This window comes from Hylaeus volcanicus, chromosome 5, assembly GCF_026283585.1.
Source record: "Hylaeus volcanicus isolate JK05 chromosome 5, UHH_iyHylVolc1.0_haploid, whole genome shotgun sequence".
Lineage (NCBI taxonomy): Eukaryota > Metazoa > Arthropoda > Insecta > Hymenoptera > Colletidae > Hylaeus > Hylaeus volcanicus.
In genome coordinates this window covers 2,251,806-2,270,302 of record NC_071980.1, presented here as the reverse complement: position 1 = coordinate 2,270,302, position 18,497 = coordinate 2,251,806, and the positions used below count along the sequence as shown (strand labels likewise).

At 41.3% G+C, this 18,497-nt stretch overlaps 1 protein-coding gene across 1 annotated transcript in view; it reads right to left on the bottom strand.

Annotated features, from left to right (window-relative positions):
* The window catches only part of LOC128877712 (alkaline phosphatase-like), a 206,681-nt gene that overhangs the window by 33,952 nt on the left and 154,232 nt on the right, over positions 1–18,497 (bottom strand). Inside the window, exons 4-7 of the mRNA XM_054125263.1 lie at positions 13,917–14,095; positions 10,193–10,400; positions 9,215–9,355; positions 2,627–2,821 (exon numbers count right to left, since the gene is read on the bottom strand). Of these exons, the coding sequence (XP_053981238.1) occupies positions 2,627–2,821; positions 9,215–9,355; positions 10,193–10,400; positions 13,917–14,095 (723 nt within the window). The remainder of the gene's footprint in view (positions 1–2,626; positions 2,822–9,214; positions 9,356–10,192; positions 10,401–13,916; positions 14,096–18,497) is intronic.

Below are 18,497 nucleotides of genomic sequence, written 5' to 3'. Positions count from 1 at the left end.
CTTGTCCAAGGAGATTGGATCTCATTGAATACGGGACCTTGGGATTGAAGGGTCCACCCTTCGTAGACGCGGCGAAGGAGTGACCGGTTGGGTATATAAAATAGTGTACCGAGTCACTTACCTGGTATTGGATTGCTGCCCCCAACCCCTTCATCGTTCATTCGATGAACACGTATGAACGAAACACGACCGAAGACGGGCGAATTATTGACCAGTCGGCGTCGATGTCCTTTTGCGCGACCTGAATAGCGAGTGGACTCGAATTCGATCTAGCAAGAACGCTCGACGCTCTTTAAGCATCCTTTTCATGCCTTTGTGCCGAAAATTTGGAATCCTGTGCTCTTGGAACCGACAAAAATGCCGTGTTCCCGTCCTACCACTTTTAATCCTTTGCCCTCGGATGTCTCTTCTGGAGGGTCATCGTAAGTCCAGCAAACTTTATTAGTGATTGTACAGGATAAGCCTTGAAGATTTCCATTCAAATATCAGTATAAGAGAGTAAGATGTGGAAACATATTTTGTATGACATGAGAGTGGAGAGCGTTAATCCAACATTTTTAAAAATTCTCTCTGACTTTTTATTCGACTTAGGTATTATTAAAGTACTTCCTCCTCGTCATCTCCTCATTAACTTCTGTCTTCAAAAGTGCATAATCACGAATGGAAACTCAAATCAAACGTCGACCACCATCCCTGCGACGGTCTCATCACCGAGGATTACGCTTTGGCTAAGTATGTCAGTACTCGATCCAAATTTAGGTTTCGGAACCGACGAGCTTTCCGCGGTGACTGTTAAGTCCAATTTAATTACGTATAGACGAACGAATCGAGATCATGGAATCAGCGAGAGAGATTGAAAGTTATCTACTCGAACACTTCGAAGGAATCAGGGTCGATAGTCTCGATTCGATGCGAGGCGCGAGGTAGCAGTCAGGATAGCAACGTACCTAATAATCCTTTCCGCATTGGATTACCTACGAAATAACAGACTCAAATAATCACTTGAAACCGCGAAGTTTAACCAGGTATGGTATCGCGTAAATATGAAAAGTAGGTATACAAGAGATAAAATAATACGGATACCTAGATTCGGACGGACTGCTTGCAGTTGTGGAACATTGGGGTTATTTCGTGACGATCTGAGGGACCGTATCTTAGTAATAGTATGCAGCTGACTTTATCACGCCCTGAATGGTCATAATACTGCCAGCGGAGAGCACCAAGATAAACTTCAACGCCTCCTCTGGCCAACAGACTCATCTGATTTGAACGATGGTTTAACTTCGATACCGTCTAGCCTGCCATCGACTAATGATTGTATTACTTAAAAGTACTAAAAGTAATAATACGTATACTTTGAACATACTTCGTCTATTACGTGAACTTTAACGCCAAGTATCATCGCGGATAACATCGATGGAATTCTGGTATGGAATTATTGATCACCTTGCCTGTGGTTTTAATATCGGTAACGAAAGTTTTTGTTACTTGGATTCTACGTGGGTGGAAGGTGAGGCGAGGTATGAGAAAAATGTCAATTACACTGACAATTTCCGTTCAATATATACGAACAAGGAAGGAAGAATGTGTCTTCTCCCTTTCACATTTTCTAGGGAAAAATGGAATCAAAGGAGTAACGATGTACATAAGAGACACGATATTGGAAGGTATAACCCCGTGTCATTCCGTGCCAGCCACGATCCTTACATTCACCGCGGTTAGGTATATTTCAGAGGACTATCCCCGATGTACGGTTTCGTTCGCAGAAATTACATAGCATTGGGACAGAGAGACTTCGAAATACGTTCGTCGAGGAACCTGTATTCCCTGGCGAATTTTCTACACGAAGGATCGTATTGCTGTATGAATATAATGAGGCTAGCGGAGCGTACGATAAAATGAAAATTATTATCGTTGTACGACGGGTACCGTTCACGAATAGAAAGCTTTGTTGTAACCTCAATTTATCATTATTAATACGAGATATGCATCGGAAGATACGCTACTACGCGTAAATATTCATCGAACACTAGGAGTAATTATTATCGATCCAAGTGGAGAATTCCCCTTAGAGAGACCAGCCAACATGGTGTAATAAGTTTAGAACGTTCGATCGAACTGCTGAATGATCAAACAGTTGCAATTAGATTCTAAAAGATGAGAGAGAGAGACGGGTTGCTAGCGAAACTGAAAAACAAATATCGCCCTCCTTGGAGAAGGGAAAATTGGTTTTCGTTGCAGTTGTCATTTTTTACATTGGCGAATCTGGCTTTATCGAGTTTTTTGTTTTTATTTCAAATCAAAAAATTTTACATTCGCATATTCAAAAGCTTGTTGAATAACGTGCAAACGTAAAAGGGATACCCGTAAACTGTGGAAACATCGTAGCAATATATTTATTACGTTAGCGTATGTTTCTCTTGTATTGCATGTTTTATATTTTCACCAAAAACCACGGCAAGAGAGATAAATAATATTTGGAACTGGGCCACGAGCCAAAAGATGCTGAGAAATACCTCAGCTTGGCGAAATCGCTGGAACTTATTAAGAGCTGAAATCTCCGAACTTCACTTGGCCGTTGGTAGAGGATAGAGGCCGTACTAGACTAGTTTATCGTGTCACTTACCAAATATGGGATTTCCACGGTGGGTGGCGAGACCACCAAGCGTGAGCACGTGCGAGTGATCCGCTGTCACGACGAGTAGCGTTTCCGACAGGTCCACTTCCTTCATCACAGCCCTCACCGCTTCCTCCAACGCTAATGTTTCGTCCAACGCTCGATAAGCGTTGTTATAGTGATGCGCGTGGTCGATTCTACCACCTGGAAACATATAAATACATAAACTGCGTCAAATCATGCTTGATATACGTACGAAGCAATGGTAACAATGGTCCTCGTACAAAATTATAAAGATAATGAAATGTATAAATGCGACTCCCGTTTAATCTGAAACAGTTCTAATCTAAAGACAAAATAACAAGTAACGCGAGAAATAAAGCAATAGCAGACATATTAGACGCGAAGGATAGAGAAAGAAACGGCACGGAATTACTATCCGATGTATAAAACGAACGCTATCAGCATTACGGCGGATCCAGTGTTTAGGGAAACGCCACCGTCGGCGCCGTTGCAATTAACGGTAATTATTCAGTACGAGCCGCAAGAATCTCGGATTCAATTATCGAGCCACCGGATGCGGGCGGTCCGAATGGCTTCCTGAAACTCCTTAGGAGTCGTTCGACTTAATGTCTGCTGCTGAGCTACTTAGAAGCGATCCGAATGGTCGGATCAATACGCCAAATGTGAATGCGTGCATGCAAAGGGTGACCCAAAGCGATTCAAAACGTTGTTTTCGTTCACTGACAAGAAAACGAATGAATAATGTAAAGCGAACTCGAAACCTTGGCACGAAGATCTATCAAACCAAATTTAGACCTGACAAGTCTATCTATTCATCGAGAATTAATTCAATTCCAGGTCTCCTAGGTCTGTTTCATTATTTCATTGTTCGATGCAGTTTAGCCTAATTTATCTCGAAAGCGATTACAAACGCATAGATTTTTAAACGAGTCACTCGTTACAGGATACAGATTCGCCAAAGCACGCGTTGCAAACGCAATCAGAACAGCCGAGGGCCTCGACGACCCTTACGCCTGAGTGTAGGTTTATTATCCGCAATATTCCGTAATTTAGGATCAGGGCCAGATTAAGGCATAGGCTTTACATCCCAGGGGCCTCCGCCAGTTAGAGGACCCCGAAAGATTAACCCACGAGCTACGGATCGTAATATCCAGACGGAAGGATCTTAACTGCGACGAGAAAACACATAACGAAACAGAATTCGTATCTTCCATAATTGACTACACTTTGCACGAATATTCAATACATTCGTGTATTAAAAATTTATGTTATCCTGTCATCTGTCACAAGAGTACCCGAGCAATTGTTTACTCGATTAGAAATTATTTCAAACGTAGATACATTTTTCTATTTTATTTCCCTACATTTAGTATCTCGCATTTTTCGGCCACCCTTTATACGTCCTTCCCGACCCAAATCCGCGTCTTTCTCGCTCGAAATCGTTCAAAGTAATCAGGCTGCTTGCTCGCTGAGAAACGGGACACCCAGGAGCCCGACCTTAGACATCACGTTGAAAGGTCCAATCGTATTCTGAATTGCTGGTATATACCAGCCAGACGGCGCCTCGGTTGGCTGCAACGGCCGAGTTTCCTGGCGAACGTTACGTCTGTTTGCGACACGTTATGCCAGCTTCCCATGTGCGCAGCACGCGGCACTGAACACACCTGAAGCACTTCACCCTCGAGTACTGTAGTTACAAAAATATCGCGCTGCTTCTGACGTTGGTCCGTGGGACATTTCTACGGAGTCTGGCAGTAAGTTCTGTTGGTAACTTAATCGCATGTAAGTAGTAAAAAAAAATTAGTAGATAGGGGATAATTATTTTATAAACTCCAGGATTTTTAGTAGTTTTACTTTAAAAAAACATTTGTGTTTCAGTAAAGAAAGTCCCTGTTGGAAAATCCTTGCCGTTACAACCCGCTCTGTTATATTGAAAGTTGATTGCATTTTCCTCTGCTTTTAGCTGCAGTCTCTTGCATTCGTTTGCTATCTCTTCAAGTTCTGTATTTCTTTTTCTTTCCCCAACATTGCAATCGCAACCTTACTGTGTGATCACGAATAAATACAAAGTTCAATCGATATCATCGATACATCACGAGGGGCGCATAATCTGCCACGGAAGAAACTGACTCGATTATCCATTCCTGATCTTTCGTCCGCGTTATCTAGCCGTGACACTTCGTTTCATTATCCGGGGTACGCTCGAAGCCAAGTCACCAATTATACGTCCGCCAACTGGCTTGAGATCGTTCCTGTTCCTCGAGTGACGGCCGCTTATTGCCGTGACGGGTGCAGTTTGTAATCGGAGTTGAAATCTAGAACCGTTGGGAGAAGTTTCCATGGGGGCGACGCGACAACTGTTGCTCTCAGATGGCAACTGGAAAATACATCTCTCGCTGACAGATTTTGGCACGATATGCCGGTTCCAGGGGTCGCCAAACGCATCAAACATGCCATCGTTCCCAGCCTCTTGTCGCGACTACGCCAAGATCCAGGCCACCGACTTGGCCGTTCGGTTATCGAGTTTCGAACTTTAATCATGTTTCACCGAACCGAGCTACGTTTCCGGCTAGCGATTTCTGACGTCGAATTACCGTTCCAGTATCGCAGGAATTCGCCCAGCGTTTATGTCACGTATTACTTTAGCTGCAAACACGACTTGCTGTTCCGAATAATGAACAAATTTAATCCACGCAATTAATCAACTCGATCAGACGCGGTGGTTATCTAACGTAGCTTCGAAAACGTTCAATTAGGGGCAACTCGGTCTACCAGATCGATCGAAAAAGAACGAATCGTCAATGTTTGTAAATTTTGTTTAATTTGGCAGTGATTATCATCGAAATTCAAACCATAAAGCGTATTCAACATTTCTGATTTTATTGGCGACTCTTGCCAGGGTCACAGGAACTGTGACCATTCGCGGAAATATGTTCCGCGAAATTTATGCAAATTTCGTAAAAATAATTTCCAGGGTGGTAGGGGTGGTCGAAACTTTCATTCCGCACTAATAAAGGGTCATTGGAAATTCCGAACAATTTTCACAAACGAGTAGATTTAGTTTCTCTCCTTGGGGATTTATCTAACTTTTACGCGGAATAAAAATAAGCATTTCTGGGGAAAATTATTCCATCTGGGGCAAGCGGTGTTCAAGAGTTCGCGTTGTGTCGGTTGAAAAAAACTGGCCCATGTCGCCGCTTCTTCGTTTGGCTGTTACGAGATGTCTTATCGTCGCTCGTGCCACGTCGAGAGGCCACTTCCGTCAACATGTTTAGGAGCACCGAGAGGAAAAAGCGCCGGATAAAAACCGCGAGCACGGGAATAGAGAGAAATGATTAAAAAGAATGAGTTACGTGCATCTGCTTTCGAGTGCGCAGCCGACAGTGGGGATTTTAATTCGAACCACCCTTAATTTGCATCCAAAGGCTATAGCGAGGTCAAGCGTAGTCGAAAGTTTGTTAGAATTTTCTTTACTGCTGATGAAATTTTCGTTTCAAACGATTCCCATATTACACAAGAAACCGGTTCCACCAGAGTTCCATGTACACGCATACGGCTATCAGGCGTCGATAGGTCCGAATCCGAAGTTAAAGTTCACTAATAAGATCGAGTGGAAATAGTGCTAAAGTTCCCGAGTATGACTCTTCTCGAAAGGCAAAGGTGAGTTTTCCAATAAAACTTTGCTCCAGCTTACAAAGCAACGACTACTCAAGCGTGGCTACGGAACAATGTCCCAAAGTACGTTTCACCCAAAGACTGGTTTCACCGGTAGCCCAGACTTGAATCCGCTTGATTATAAACTGCGGTCTTAGCTAGAGAACATGGTCCGCAGGGCACCTTATGAAACTTCGGGTAGCCTGAACAACATTCTGACAACAGTAACTAAATAAAGTACTTAGAAACCATGCGTGCACCTATGGTCTATTTGCCGCGTCATCTGCGAGCCTGCATCTTAACCATTTCGAATAACACCGTTATGTTCTTGCCGTTAACCGCGCAGGTAAATTCTGAATATGTGTAATAGGTGTCTCATTTTATTCCTCCAAGGTGGAAACTGTTTGCTATCAATAACGTGGTAAAATTAGAGTGTACGAGTTTTATTTATAAAACTGACCTCAGAATTGCTACCCATAGCTACAATCGGACAGAACTACAACTCCTGAGGGTAAAATTAGGATACAATAAACAAGTCGCGATCAGTGATTTGGTACGGCGATGCAATAAGAAGAATGTAGCGGTTTCCTGGAGGAAAAAACCCCACATAAAGGTGTCCACTAGCCGTGTTTTTACCTTACTTATTCTCCCGTTACTTGGAGTACTTTTTTTCGATTTACGTCAGCGCGCTTAACGCATCGTACCACGGTAGTTTCTCCACGGAAAAAGTGTTCAGAAGTGGCCAAACCGTGGTTCGCGAAAATTTCTCGCCTCGAGACCACGCGAGCGGAGCAGCGAAACGCGTGTAAAAGGTTTACGAGGAGTTTAACAGTCGCGCGAATTACTGGTGTAAAGTACGTCTGGGGCATTAACGCCTCGTGGAACGTAACTCCCATCGGAACAGTTGTCCCCGCGTTATTCGGATTAAAATCCGAAATTCGACCCCTGGAATTCGTAACGGGGCAAATCTCCTTTGGATCTCGATAATGGAGGAGTTAAACTTAACGTGCTCTTTTTTGTAAAGAACACAAAGTGGGATGAACATAATTTATTCGATCGCGAGTTTTCTGGATAATTTCCGCCGTTATCCATCCGTTTGTTATCTGCTGAACAGCATACGAGTTTACTTTGCGAAGTTTCGCATTTAACGAAAGCGGAAATTGCCATTTTGAACAGCAGAGAAAGCTCGTATCCAACGCAAAACTTTGGAAAATCAAACGAAGTCGTGTTCGTTTTAATTTTGTTTAACGGAAGGAAACAATCTGAGATATCGATTCTATTAAATAAACAACAAGAGTTATCGTCGCTGGAAATGAAATATTTTCTGGTATAACTTGTTTCTCGTTGTATTTCGCGAGTGGAAAACTCAAAGGATATTAAAAACTACAATGAAATAGTCGTCATCGTTACCGGAATATTTCTGGCAAACACAATGGTTTTCAAGCTCTTCCACTTTTACATTGAAAAATATATATCTAAAACCAGAATTCAGGACATTTATAAAACTAATACTAGGTCTTCCGAATAAGATATCAATTTTCAAACTCGGACAAAACGAATTTACAATTATTGGCAAAACATACACATGCCACGACACGAATTCCGCACTGTCGAATGCGTGAGGAATTTCGTTCATCCAAGGAAAAAATCATTATCGAATATTTTCAAACTTTTTAGGCTAAACGTGGAACCAGCTCCGAGCGTCCGAGCGTATTTTGCGGAGCGCGCATTCCACGTCACATTTTTCAAAAGTCACAAGGTATCGATTGATGCGCACGGCTGTACGCATCGCCGAATCGCGATACGACGTGTATGGTGCACGAATTGAAATTCGGAGAAAATCGATATGAATCGCACAAGGGAACGGATCTATGTACAGCAATCATCAAAGACGATTGCACCATGGGAAATAAAATCTACAACGCGGTTGCACTCGTGGAATTCGATGGATCTTTCGACTGAAAGATGAGTAAAAATCCCGACACTATATTACGGGAACTTCAATTATTCTAAACCGTTTCATCTCCAGCCGCTCCGGCTGTGTGCGAGCATTTTCGGTATCGGCCCACGCATACATTCCGCGCTAATTGGAAAAACGCGTTTTTCATGTGAACCGACCGTAAAAATCGGGAACCAACCAAATTCCATAAATTCCACTACACTTTTTCCGGTTTCCTCTATCAAAGACAGATCCGGTTCTATTTCAAAAGAAAATTCACGCGTACCAGGAGAAAGAATCGACTTTTTTCACATTTTCTGCGCGCGTGTAGTGTCTGGAGTTCGACGAGATTGTTGGATTAAAATTTTTAAGCGGAACAAAGCAAAGTTACACCCATGACTGCGAACAGCATTGTTAATTAAACTGTGACATTTTTTTATTATACACGAAACAAACTCCTCGAGTAGCGAGGTAATAGGTTGAAAAATAATAATAACATCTTTTCATTCTTCATCCATATAGTGGAACGAATTCCTATTCGCACTATCATTCGTTCCTATTTGACTGTTCGAAAGTTAAAGAGACGTATTGTATAAATATTACTATATTTTGAAAAGATCTATTCAGAAAGGCAAAACTGTAGAATCGCGGGAACCGCAAATGAGATACGCGTATCAAAAGTCACAATCGAAGCGAGGAAGTGGTTTTCAGCGCCAAAGAGATTGCATCGCGAACGAAGACGCTTTATTCTAGTCAGTTCGCCGCGATAAATCACAGACTTCGAACCGTCGAGATCCAACGCAACCGTCTCGAAACACTTTCATATTTTCAAGCGAAAATTCTCAGTCCCGTTTTCCCCTTAACGAGCCGACGGAACGCTGAGACTATGGATCGTTATCCATCGTTAGGCGGTAAATAATATTTCAACATTCCACCGAGTGCATTTCATAGTGGCTACGTCCGCGTCCTTTTCTACGTACCTTCCACGAAGAGGAAATATCCTTCGGGATTCTTCGCCAGCACGCGAAGCGCCTTTATCGCCATCTCGGCCAGCGAAGGGTCGCCGCTTCCATTCGTGTTCCGGTCGACGTCGAAGTCCATATGGGAATAGGAAAACAGTCCTGAAATCATCCAACGCCGTGAAATGGTGAGTCGTGAAACTTTCAAGGGGCTAACTTTGATCGATTCTGTTCCCTGCGCGATTGAATTTGGGCGCGTTCTATCGTCGAACGTCGAACGACGAATATTTCCAAACGATATACAGTTGAATACCGTTTCCCCGACGGTTCCATCAAAAACCCTGACCGATAAGTGAAAACGATCAAATGGACAAAATGAATTTGTTATATTTCCACCGTGCACCCGCATTCGTATCGTTAGAACTTTTTAAATATACAATAGTAATCGAATACGACACTTTGTACGAACCCTACGTGTTTTGATCGTATACCGTTGACTATTATGGGTTCGGAGAAGCCACGAAGAATTTCTTGTTGAAGTTGCGAGATGGGTGCAGCGATTATTAATTACGCAGCCAATTGCATTTCTTAGTAGCCGGTCTCAAAGGTAATTAACAGCTCTGATCGATAGACTCAGTGTAATTCGAAATTCAAACGTTACGCCGATCATTAGGGTGAACTAACTAAGCGCTAACTATATGCGATGAATAATATAATCATATACAATCGATAATTGCCTAACGTCACAGCGTGCAATCCTAATTAGTCAATATTTACATAGCACTAAGACGATCAGACCTTTTTTCTGGACAATCCAATACTTATTCTCAATTTTCATCTCATTTTATTATTTTATTTTATCTTCATTTCGTGCAATCACCCAGGTTGGAGGATGGCCACTCGTAGATAAGCACCCCATTGAGATCATTTTTGAATTCATCGCTAACGAATTCCACCGTCACGACGAAAGTAATAAAAAAACATATTTCTGTTCGTTACCCAGCAGATGGTTCACTTTTCGTGGATCGACGTTCTCTAACTGCTCCTTGTTAGCGACGTATTTCGCGGACATACTCCGCAACCGGTGGTTTCTGGACCATTCCTCGATCAGATTCCTCCCATCCAATCGTCTGCCCTCCTTATCCGGCTCCTCTGGATCCTGGATCACTTTCGGTACGAAATGACGCCTCCCCCCGCCGAGGACCACCTAGAAATCGAACGTGATTTTATTGGCGCGTATTTTATCGAGACGGATAAAGCTGGATCTCGCGTAATAAAGTCGAACAATTGCCGAGCATTCGGAACCAACATTCGGAGATATATAGGTACGGCGGGGATCCGCGGAATTAACCTTCGACTCTTTTGAAAAGCGCATGGAGAAGATGTTTATGTAAATTCGGTGCAAGGTTCATCCAATCGAATCTAATTCTTTGTGCCTGTCACAGTCGCTGGGAATATCGAAGAGAAGGAAACTCCAGCGACTCCAGAAAGTTACTTACGGGCGATAAATTAATCACATTGTGTTTCACAGCGTTGCAGATTATTTCTTTCTTATAGAATGGAAAGCAGTTTTAGTTTTAATTTCGCGCGACTTCAGCAATTAAACGTTTTAATTTAATTATAGGAATTAGAATAATTACTTGCTTGTTAAAATAGGAAAACTCGTTACAGTTCCTACAAGCTTGATATTTTTGCTCTACGTAGGTCTAATATATCATAATGTAATATAATAATCCATGAACGTCATTGTAGAACGTTTAAAGAATTAAAAGATTATAAATCTAATTTTTTTTTTACTCGTTGGACAAGAATGATTTACAATTACATTGTAGATTATTAATGTACCGAAATGACCCGAAATCGCACTCGTAAATGATTTATCGAATAAACACAAAGCTTACAGAGCTTACAGAGATTAAAATGAATTAATTTAACAATGTCTGTACAATTATCTTTTCGTCTCACCGAGTCCGAAACCAAATTCAACCAACGATCGTGATAATCATAAATACACGTGCAACAATTTTCAACAAATACATCCGACAGGCGCAACTTAATCGTTAAATATTGAAATCAGATATACGACATTGAAATTTAACGTAAATTCAGATCGCGCGCTCTTTGTTCCGCGGTTTCCATTTTCAGGCTGACTGTTTTTGAAAGTTCTCATACGCCCAGCGCGCGTTCTATCAGGGAACGTGATTCCAGAAGCAATTTTGTCGAACTTTAAAGTCAGCCGAACGGGAACGGTCTTTTTGTTGGTTGAGAGATTTTCCATTTCAGTGATTGCAGCTTTTGTTTACATTTTCTTTTTTTTTTACAGATGCACGAAACAGAAATCTCGTATAAAGATGGCTGTGAACACGTGACCTACATTACATCGCTTCTATATTTTAACCCGCGCGATGAAATCCATGAACACAGTTGCACAACAGATTCTTTTTAATTATTATTCCAGACCCATTCACCGTATGAATCGTCAATAGAATGAAGAGTAGAGCAGAATACGACATGTGCCATCTTGTCACGTGTATTTCAGGAAGCAATAGCGAATATTCGAAGAAACGTATACTAAGGTGTTTCATAAAAAAGAAAAAGGTATCTTTTACAGATGCACTTGATGTCGAATAGAATAGCTGTCTACTGAACGCGAATAAAAAAGTGGAATATAACAAATTTGATTCCGAGTGATCCAATGGAAGAAATACATAATTCTATCTCTGATATTATTAATTTATACGAGTTTGCTAAATAAATTTAATCAAATTGTGTAGGTATTCGAGCAGAAACCTGGTATAATTATAACGTTAATTAAAACCGAAGTGAAATCAATGAATTACAATACTAAAGAATACGAGAACCTACATAGGGAACTGGTAATACGATATAATATCGTTTCAATAAAATCTTCGTATCGTTATTTAAAGTTTTAATATGTTCGTTTGCTGCGTGTTTGAAAGTGTCAGGTTCTACTTACTACAGTAACTTGAATTTCATCACTGAAATTTCTTTCATTAAAAATTCCTATCAACATTTTACAATTTTAGAAAATGTTAGATGAAGTACACACTTGAAAATCATCTGAATCCTTATATGTCGAGCAAGCAATTAACCAATACAACTCGTACATACCAATGAAACTCGTGCACTCTATGTTTTAGCATAATATAATATTGAATTTCCAGAGGCATCGAATTTACATAAATATAGTCCGTGGAATTCCTGCAATTTTTACAGCCACTCATCTCTTTCAAACCAAAGGACTTTATTCACTTTCCGTAAGGAGTAATCCAAACACGAATTTTTATCTGCTTTCGCAGGTTTCTTCGCGCGAGTTCTAAGGGTAGACTTTACGTGTGAATCGACTAAGAAGTGGATGATTAACCCAAAACTCTAAAATCGTATTTAGCTATAGATAATCGCAATTGTCGTCACGAATCAATAGCGAATCATCTTTCCAGTTGCTAGAGATAATCGAACCTCCGTTACGAACCAGAAGATAAGAAACGTTAGAAGAAACGAAAGAAACGGACGCAAGCTCTGCGCGATCAACTTTCGCAAAATAAATTTCATCCTGTCCGTTCGATCTCCCCGCTGGATTGGAAAGCTTTGATCCGTTGGGAAAGTCATCTCCGTGAACCTTTAATTCCTTCTATCTGAGGGGAAACTCTTGAGAACTCCTGACCGGGCAGACTTTAACGAGTACGAAGTTTTGCATGGGGCTTCGTCACAAAAGCCGTGGCCGTTCTCAGAGACGAGCTTTTTTTCCAAGTTATATCAACGGAGAAACGTCACCGATGATCTCCTGAGACATCTCGACTTGTACAAAATCCTTAATTTCGTTAAGAAGTGATAGACAGTTCAATTCTAGGGGATGTCTAACACTGACAAGTATATCGTATCGTTCAAACGTTTTCAGTAAACGCAAGCAAAATTTCTTACGTCTCGTCTCGACGTTGATTTTGCATTTCTAAATTTAAGACTACGAGGAAATTTTCTAGGTGAGGACGCGAAACTCGAAACAATTTCAACTGTTTGATCGAAAGACGGAAATGGAAATTGTTAAAAAATCTCAAGAATTCTTGAGCACAATCGTTAGGCGCGACTTGTGCTTCGCGGAGCGAACGCTTACGAGTATTTCATCCCACTCGAGGTCCTTTGTCGGGGCGGAAATTAATTTCTCGACTACGAGCGATGCGTTCCGATTCAATAAATTTCTTTGTCCTTTTTTGCGCTGATATTACGTCGAGTTCCACGTGAGGCGAAACGTGATCGATAGATCGCTATAGAATCAGATGGAACACTATGTCGATACCGCATGTAACACGAATACGTATCTTTGTCCTAGTCTACCGGTTTACACCGCTTTAATTCAAAATTTTTTTTGCGTACTACTTTCCAGTGAATATATTGGCAACGATGATACACGGAATTCGTACGCTGCCACGTGAATACGCGAAATTGTTCGTGGGTGTATTACTGCTTGAAATATTTGTGACCTAACAATGTGTCTCACTGAAAACTTTTCTCTTGCGTATCTACTCTCATACTGCTACAATTTCAGCGAAAATACTGGAAAATTTTCTTTGACATTTCGCTTTCAAACTTAATTTTTTTTAGTTCTTCAGTAAAAATCAGTGTCATCCACATATGGGTGACATGGTGATCAACGTGTTAAGGTAAAGCGGTACTACCAGAGACAATTAAGAATATAATTACGTACGTTGATGCTGCGACCAGGCTCATCCTCGAGCAGCTGACGCGCGATGTCCTTGCAAGAGGTCCGTGCAGCAGGTGGCACCTTGCCGTCGTCCTCCCAGTAACGACTGGATGCATGAGCGTAAAGGGCTGCTGGCGTCGCGTGCGTTACCCTGGTGGTCGTCACCAGTCCAGTCGATTTACCTGTGGACAGAAAAGTTGGATTATCGGCACCGCGGTAAATCTACCAACAACGAGCCTTCGTCGCTCGTGTTTCGTAAATCACTCGACTGGATCCTAGCCGCAGATCGTTTGTCTCCGGCGACTGACATTATCGTACACCCCTTCCAAACCTCTGCGCCCGTGAACTCATTCTTCGGGGTCGATCAATTAGCTGGTGTAATCACGTTCACGGTGTCGAATGTGATTTTAAGAAGTCTGAGGTTATTTTCCAGTGTTTTTCTCAAATTTAAATTATGAGAGTGTTCTAGCAGAACAGAGCTCCAATTTCCCAAATGACACCGCGCTTTCGCCAATTAAGAAACTAACACCTGCTAATAGTATTTGTATTATAATACGAGGAGAGGTCAGGTTTATTTAATTTTCCCTTCAGTTGCGTTCTACAGTCTGAAATTCAAATACCATGATATCGAATGGCGCGTAGATGGAAAACAAAGCCACGTAAAGAACTGCAGCCATTGTCAGCACTGGTGTACACAGTAATGGGAAACAAACCGAGGGAAATGGTTTGCCCGCAGAAGCTACTCTGCATAATCCAATTGCTGGATCAAACTCGAACAATTTTTTGCAGGGAATCGGTTCGTTTACGAGGAATGGTTTCCGTAGAACTTTGCATCGTTTCCTTAGGTAGAACGCGTAAAAACCAAGACAAATTTTTACTTTCGAATTCTAATAACGAAAAAGCATTTTCTTCGCATTCTACATTTTTCAATCTTTCCTGGGTTACAGGATAAATTTCCTAATATTAGCTAGTGGCATTTATCTATAGTCGTATAGTCAAGCGAGTGGAAGTTTCTCTTCAAACTTAAGAGAACTATAAAGATTGTTGCCTCGGAAAGAATCGAGAGGGAATGTAACTAAGCGGAAAGATAAAAGGATGTTGTGTATCGCGTACATCATCGTCTCGTTCAAAGTTACCGTCGTCCATCATTTAGAAGAAAAGAGCTGCGCGAAGTGTGAGTCAACTTATAAAAGAAATTATTTATTTCCCGCAAGTTAATAAACATTTATAAGTAAAATTCTTTTACGCGGATACGACTGCATAAATATGTAGTTTGAACATGTAGAACGTGAAACGAAAATTCAAAGCTGTGAGTGAAGTTTAACAATTTATAATCCTCGAACGAAAATGTTTCAAGGTTTAAAATCGCGTATAGGAAGGTTCGTCTTCTGAAAATATAAGTAAATGTAACCGTCCATGCGTAAAAACAGTTTCGTGTATCATCGTGGCTCATTCTAATTTGGCCGTATGAGTAATTCCACTTTGAAATTGTGAATGCGAAATGAAATTAAGATTTTAATGCTGTACAGACGGAATGGAGATGAAAGAGTATTTCGTTGCTTTTCTAACTTTGTTCGCATCGCGAAGATATTATACTTCTAAATTAGTTAACGATTTTTCAATGAAAAGTATTTCGGAATTGAGCTAGCATTTATTAAGCGACTTGGAAGAGGATCAGTACTTTTAGAAAATTCACAACGTGTTGCTCCTTTATTCTTAAATTCTACAGAATTGTCCTCAAAACCCAGGAATTTAGTATAATTCACGACAGATTCTATCCCATAATGAAACTGACCACAATTGAGGGTACTTTCCTCATTCCGAATTGTATTTTAATTAAGGGGGATGTTCGTCGGATGTTCTGAGCTGCGGTAAGACGAAAGTCTCCGCCTCCGCAGATGGGTTAACAGATTAGGCTGGCACGTGGAGATCTATGTTCTTGGAGGATTAGCAATTACGTTAAGTGGGCCGACGTTAGAACTACCGGATGCTAATCGGTTCGAGTTGCATCGATACACGATCCTTCATCAAAGCACCGCTCGCGATCCTTTGATCTTGGCATCTGGACCTTCAATTATCATTTAGCATAACGAACAGATGTGACCTGTGAGTGGCAGGTCGATTAGCGGCTATTTGGAGGAGCGGGATTCAAGTCGCGAGGTAACTTAGAAATTCGCTTCTGGAATCTAACTTTATCGTATTAGAATTATTTCATTTCATTTTTATCTCTAATCAATCCTAAGTAGATCTGAATAGGTATTAAACTTGGTAAAATGTTGAGATTCTAAATGTATCGATTACATAATTTTCATCCAACGAAAGCAATAGTCGCTAACCACCGATATCTAAACCTGTTATCAAAAGCCTTTCCACCGATCGATCCGTGTTCGGCTTCCACCAAGTTCTCATTTCCAGGTCGCGGCTAAGTTCCGTCAAGAACAGATATTCGCAACACAGCGACATGCAATTAAATCAAGAAACCGATAGTTGCTAACCAAACTCGATACCTAGCACTCGTGTGTAGAGAATCAAAAGTTCATAGTCGAATGTCGAACAAAGCGTTGGCGTTTGCTCCCGTGGAACTGAATCGACTGGGATCGATTCCGTGTAGCCAAACTGGCACAATATGTCGTTTTACGAAAATGATTTCCACTTTGGCTCTGTAATGTCGGTCTATAACCCTGCAAGAGAATTTTATTCGAACGTTGGGAGATAACTGTTTTCGAAATTTATTTATCCGAGCTCGCGAGAAACGGAGAAATTTTCGAAGGAACCATCGAGGAAGGTACCGTCGTTTAGCAGACGCTAACGCTCCGGATTTTTTTTGATCCGCATTCGCTGGCAACTCAATTTGCTCGGGAGGGGATAGCCTCGTTTTTCGTTTTTGTAATCTGAACGTTACGGAAACGCTCGTTTCTTTCCGCGTTAGCAATTTCCGTCTCCCGTTTCTTCAATTATCATTACGTTTCTTAAATTCAAGCGAGTTGCGCGAGCTAACGGGCAAACGCCTCGAATTAATTCCACCGGGAATTCTAGACCCATTCACGCGTTTTATTTTATGACCAGGGTTTCATCAAATTGAAGAGACAACATACGTGGAAACGCAGTTTTAGTATTCTGTTAAATTCTAATAATAATTCTGAACACGTTTGAAACCTGCCTTTACTCATTCGCTAGCTGGTTCGTTTAAATAAAAAATTTTGAAACTATACAAAGGGCTGTGTACGTTTATTCATACGCGATTAATGATACGATACCGCTGCGGCGTTGAAAAGGAATTGTGAAATTGTTGTATAATTAACATTGCGCGCAGCGAAGCGTGCTTCACAGACCGCTTATTTTTAAACCAGAATTAACAGAGCACGACGAAACGAGATTACATTTAGGTACATTAATTATCGCAAGCGTTAGTTGGCTGGAATTGAAATTTATATTACCAGTAGCTGTATTATAAAGAATACATTTTAAAGAAAGATTCTGCTCGAACTTACTATACACGATTGTCTCGCGATACTAACGAGTTCGATTAAAACAAGCTATCGCTTGCGCTAATCGTTTCCTTCCTTTCTTGCATTTCGGGAAACTGCAATTTAAAGGAGAAAATACTGGGGAGAAGCGATACAAACATCATTCCTCCGCGCAGGACCATATTTTCGCCCGCGAGGGAAAAAAAAAAGAATCGCGCAGGAGGGCACTTTAAAAATGCCACTCCGCGTCGCGATGGCGATAAGATAAAACGTAATTTACATATAAACAGTGGAGGGGCCGGATGTTTGCATGTAAATTAAAATAAAACAACGAGGGAATTTCGTTGGGTGGAAATTCGCGAGAGCTAACGGCGCGCCGCGTACAAAAAGAAGCGTATGCGTTCGGTGGCGCACCCAAGGGGGTGCAAGGAGCCAATTGCAACACCCCTTTTTAACAAATTTCAGACTTTTCTGATATGTATATTCATTATCCAAAACTATGGAAAATTAAATGATTCATTCATCTCGGTTAATTAAAAAAGAAAAAAGAACTATTAAGGTTGGAAGGTGTATTTTATCGACACTCCTCGGAAAGGAAAATTTCAGAACTGCCTCTGACGTGCGTTACCTGACCAGAGAGGGAGCGGATGCGAGAAGAAACAATTTCGTTGTACAGACACCCTTTCAGATCCGAGATAATACATATTTCGGAGATTTGCACGACGGGCGATAAAGGACGAAGGCGAAACGCGAAGGGAAGAAAGAGCTTTGTCGAACATACTTCGACTTCCGGAAATGAGCTCCCACTCCGCATTTCGCTCTGGGATACATCGTCGGCCGCCGGATCTTCCATTCGAGTTCCCTATCTCGAGCTAGATTTTTCGGGGGAGGTAGGAATTTTCGTGTCGGACTCGAGTAATTCTTTTTGCCTCGCGAAATAAATTCCACGATTTCTGTAGAACAGAAAAAGTACACGGTATCGCGAGATCTTATCAGAAATAGTTATGGCGGTAATAATACACGGGAGTTTCTCCGTTGCTCGAGAAGAAATTTCAACGGTGTTCTTCATTGGAGTCTAGGCGAAGTTTACTTAATTAAATAGATGCTTATTCTTAAA